General features: G+C 58.5%; 1 protein-coding gene across 12 annotated transcripts in view; it reads right to left on the minus strand.

The window, feature by feature from the left end:
* Positions 1–5,054, minus strand: part of DLG4 (discs, large homolog 4 (Drosophila)) — a 24,786-nt gene that overhangs the window by 12,098 nt on the left and 7,634 nt on the right. For 6 of the 12 annotated variants that reach the window (XM_005878716.2, XM_014549860.1, XM_005878718.1 and 3 more), the window contains one exon: positions 2,612–2,776. The exons of 1 other annotated variant lie outside the window; for it this stretch is intronic. In XM_005878716.2, the coding sequence (XP_005878778.1) occupies positions 2,612–2,776 (165 nt within the window). The remainder of the gene's footprint in view (positions 1–2,611; positions 2,777–5,054) is intronic. 5 more of the 12 variants (XM_014549863.1, XM_014549862.1, XM_005878715.1 and 2 more) reach the window with 1 other exon arrangement.

Here is a 5,054-nt window from a genome sequence, read left to right on the forward strand (position 1 = left end):
CCGCTCTGGCCCCGCCCCCGCCAGGGGGGCCGGGAGCGGTCCGGGCTGCAGAGGTTCCAGGAGCAGCGCATTCTGCATCACCTCCCTCCTCTGCGCCCCTCACCCTACAGTGCAAAGGACGTCAGGAGGGGAAGTGGTAAAGACATCCGGGTCCTGTCCTCTCATCTGTTCCTTTCCCCCCCTGATCCTCCCCCCCACTTCATTAAAGAAAGAGTTAAAGTGGGGCGTGCTAAGGCCCCTGACGTCAGTGGCCTCGAAAGAGCAGGGTCTCTAGACTCCGGGTGGGGCCAGCTCTAGGCCGGTCCTAGGGGCTTCCCCCATTGCCAGGGCAACAGAAGCCACGTCTCCATGGCAATGAGGGAAGGCTGCCCAGAGCCTCCTTCCGGGATCCCCAACCTAGCGCCTCCTTAAACAAATATTTATCTGGAGCCTACCAAGCGAGAGGCAGTCTTCACGTCTCCCCAGGCTCCTCTTTCTCCCCTGCAAAGGGGTTTCTCCCCTCCCCTACTGCTGCTTCTCAATACTACACATTGCCATGTTCAATCGCTAATAGATTTCACACTCATAAATCTATTAGCACCAGCCTCCGACCCTTCCGGTCTCCGTAAATGCTGTTACTCAGCCAATAGGCACTGACACCCAACTCCCCTCCACATGGCCATCCTCCACCCTGCAGCCTATCCTCAGTCCCCACCTAGAACCTTTCCTCAGGGCCCATCTTTCATCCTCTCCACCCCATCCCCACACCCCCATCTATAAACCTGCCCCACCTTCCATTTCAGGCTCCAGCCCCAGCCTCCACTCTCCACCTGCTTCCCTGCCCCTATCCCACCTTCCAGCCCATCCCTATTCGTCTCCTGGCCTTATCCTCCATCCTCACTGCTGATTCCCCACTAAGATCAGCACCACTCCCCCTGACCTCATCCTCAGCCCCTCCAGATTCCAGCCCTAAATCACAGTCCTTCATTCTCAACCCGCTCACCATCTCCTCTGAAAACGGGGGTGTCTCCTGTCTGCCTGTCCTAAGACCTTCCACACACACACTCGGGCCTCCACGCTCTCTCCTCCACTTCCCTGTGCTTCCTGAGCTCTGACTGCAGCACCCCAGTCCTGTACCCACTGCACCTCTCAAGCCTCCCTCTCTCGTCTCACCCCTCCCAGGGACGGAATGGCCCCACCTGGAAAAAAAAGCCCTGGCATCTTTCCTTCACTCCTTGCAGCCCCCAGAGCGTCTCACCATCTCCCCAGCTCCAGGGCTTTCCTTGCCTTCCTTCCAGTCAGCTCAGCCTGCTACCCTGATTTCAGTCCCAGCCGGTCTGTCCCCTGCCCTGGGACCTCTTACCCTTCTGCTGTCTCCCCATTTTGCTAAAGCCAGAGAATGGTCTTTCTCTCTCCAGCTCCTCTCCTGCCAGCCACCTCCTTCTCACCCCAGATCCTGCCGCTGCCCCTCCCTGCCCCCTCATCCCTAAGCTCCGACCTCCTCCCCACCTTCTCAGTGTGATCAGCAAAGTCCCCCTTCCAAGGGCACCCCGCAAGAGCCTTAAAGCCCAGCCCTGAGCCCACAATGTTCCCCTCAATCGCACAGCTTGCCCTGTGCTCTCCATTCTTCCCCATCCTGTGCCCCTGGAAGAGGAGACTGAGGGGGAAGAAGATGAGAGTGGCCTAGAGAATGGGAGGTCTCAGAAACAAGGCTCCCCAGACGGGAGAAGGAAACTCAGATTCCGGCACACAGGAGAGAGGGAAACAGGTGGTCATAAATGATAACGGGGGGCAGACAGGACACAGAGAAAACATCTGGGCAGAAATGAGAGCCCAAGAGGAGGAGAGGGGAGGCCTGGGAGGGGGGAGAGCAATGACGAACAGTGAAGGGGGTAAGTGGGAGGGGGTGGAGGGGTGCCTGGCTGACCCTTGAAGAGGACTGAGTAGGCCACAGAGGGCCTGAGCGGGGGATCCGGGGGAGGGAGGCGAGTGCGTGGGAGGGAGAGAGAGACAGCATCAAGAACCAGCCAGCAGGGAGGGAAGGGCAGCGAGGAGGGGAGGAAGCACAGAGCAGAGCAAAAGCTGGGGCCGGGGACAGAGGCAGAGGGCTCCCCAGCCAGAGGTCTCAGGCCAGACAGATGGAAAGCACTGGAGACCGGGGAGGCAGGGAGAGCCGGGCCCAGGAGCGGGAAGTGGGGGGAGGAGGCAGGGAAGGGACCAGAGCTAATGAGGGCAGCAGGAGCTCTGAATAGAGCTCTGGACACGGAGACCGTGAACAGAGGCAGGGAATGTGAAGGAATGGAGTAGCCCTGGGCTTGGTGAGCATCCCGCACACATCTCAACACATATGCGCGCAGACACGCAGGCAGGCAGGCAGACAGACACACGCACATCCAGGCTTTCAGCTCTGCACCCACTCCCACTTGCCTGGCCTCTGCTCCTCTTCTGTAGGAACAAGGTTTCCAGCCCCCCAAATACCCTCTCCCTAGGCCCCAGGAGCCCAAGTCCCAGCCCACAGTCCCAGCCTTCCTCCACCTACACAGCTTGGCTACCGCCCTACCGGCCTTGGAGGGTGGTGGTCGCTCCGAGGCTCCGAGGGCCGCACTGGGGAGGGGCTGCCTGAGTCTCCTACCTTGAGGGGGGAGAGATGGGCGCGGCCCACGACCCCGTGGACGGCCTCGAGGTGGGACAAGTTCCTCTCCGCCACGTGCACCAGCTCGGGGGCGTTTACCTGGTTGGGGAGGTGGGCCGGGCTGTGCTCCAGAGGGGGTGTGTCTTCATCTTGGTAGCGGTATTTCTGGGGACAGGGATGGAAGTGTCACTGGGGCCGACCCAGTGCCTCGGGCTCCAGGCCGCCTCCTCTTCCCCCCGCCAGTACAGTGCGGAAGGCCCTGGGGCCTGACCAGCTCCTCCCCCTCCCTCTCCTCCAGCCCATTGGTTCCCCTCTCTCCGCCCTCCCACAGCCCCCTCTCCTGCCCTGGCCTGGGCACCTCTCATCTCTTTCCAAATCCCAGCTCCAACCCCCAACTCCTCTTCCTCCCATCCTAGGACCCCCAGCCTTCTACCCAGCAAACTCCCTCCTCTGGCCTCTGTTTCTTCACCCCTTTCCCAGGCCTGCATCATAAATCCCTCCACCCTTTCAGAGCGACAACCCCTCTGACAGTGGGGCCCACGTTCTCTACATCCATCCAGCCCCAAATTCTTTGCTTCTCTCATCATCTTCATCCCACTTCCCTCGTTGCCTTAATCCCACCCCCCAGGTTGTAACCTCCCTCCTCCCTATTCCAGTTGCTGCTCCTGCTCGCCATTCCATCCTACCACCACCCCACCACCCTCACTGCCTCAGCCTCCCCACGACAGCTTCTACCTCAGGAGACGGGCTCTCCAGCACCTTCCATGCCCAAGGCAGGAACCTCGGTCAGGCCCTTCAACGAGCAGGTACTTGGCATCAGCCCCCCAAGCAGGACAAAGCTAAACCTGGCCAGCTCTTTCTCCAAAGGCCCCGCTGGTTCCCAAGAAATCAGCAGAGGGGCCCCAAGAGTCCAGCCCCACCCCAACAAATGCCCACAGCCCAGCCAGCTAATCGGATGTACTAGAAGGGGATGGGAGAGAAAGGGGAGGACAGAGGCAGCAGGGTTCAGGAAGGGGACAGGAATGGGGGTCAGGTTCCAGGGTCCCTGACAGGAAGAAGGTAGGGTGCTGAGCCTCAGGGTAAAAGCACAGTCTCCCTCTGGCCTTAAGGAGTGAAAGACCCAACATTACTCCCTTCCCAGCTAACCACCTGCCATCTCAAGGGCCTCCTGTGCCAGCTTAATAGGGACACCAGCAAAGGAGATTAACTGGGGGGCAGAGAGAGAGGAAAGGGGCAGCCGGAGGCAGCAGAGAAGGGCAGCAACCCTGCCTGGTCCTCCCACCTCTGCTCTGACCTCCCGCTGCTCCCCTTCTCAGGACCTGGCCCCCCACAGAAGCAGACCCTCCCCAACTCCAGGCTGGGGAAGGAGGAGAAGGGTACCGTATGGAGGGGGAAGTAGGATACACTCCCCAGTACACGTGGGTAAAAAAAGAATTTCCTTCTCAAAAAAGTATCTGGGAAGAAGCTGAGCATACCCCAACATTTGGAGGCCAACAGCTGCACGATCCAACTGAAGGAAGCTTATCAAGGTCAATGCCTAATACGACAGTATGATTCTGAAATTTCTGAGGATGATGAACCAAGACGTAACTCAACTTTGGCTGTAGCTCAGCTTGCAGTAAAAGAACGGGGGGAGGGACATGGTGCTGGCAACATGAAGATTCTCAACCCAGGACACAGACAACTGGCATCAAGAAGTACCTTGATGCATCTGAAGCCTTAAAGAAGGAAAACAGGGGCTCATGAAGACATACCCCGTTTTCTGGCCCACAGATGTGGAGAGCAGTAGTATCCTGAGCTCCAGGTTTCAATGCCACGGGCACAAAAAGCAGAGAAGGGAGAGGAGGGGAGACTATAAGCTAAGTATCCGTCCTCAAAGGCTGAGCCATCTTGGATAACAGAATTCAGTGAAAGAGCTTGCTCATCCCACACCCGGAAAAGGTGGTCTTCAGCCAGGACAGTGCAAGAACTAAGGGACAGTGCCCCCGAACCGGGGGGTCCAGGCAGCTCTCCTCTCTCACTTCACAAGGCCCCCAATTCCCTGGTAAATGAGGCAGGGCCAAGGGTTGCAGCTTCAAGCTTAGGAGTCTGGGACAGGGTCTGCCCCGTGCCCCTCCCTCTGCACCCCATCTCACAGAGAAGATTCCTGAACCGGATGATGAAATGCCAGGTGCACATAAGGAAAAGGGAGGCATGGGAAGGGACATTTCATCGTTTATTCTAGAGAGGAGAGGGAGGTAAATGTTTACCACAGTGAGACTGCCATCACCTCTCTCTGCCCCACCCCTGTGGGGGGAGCGGGGGTCCGGGACTGGGGGAAAGGCTCCTCCAGATGGGAGACAATGTGACAGAAATAGAAACAAGGTAAGGGACAAAGTTCCCAGAATGTGGCTGAAGGAGGTTAGAGCCTACCTTCAGCCCTTGGAAATGTTCTAAGTACATG

The sequence above is a fragment of the Myotis brandtii genome, unplaced genomic scaffold (assembly GCF_000412655.1).
Source record: "Myotis brandtii unplaced genomic scaffold, ASM41265v1 scaffold573, whole genome shotgun sequence".
Lineage (NCBI taxonomy): Eukaryota > Metazoa > Chordata > Mammalia > Chiroptera > Vespertilionidae > Myotis > Myotis brandtii.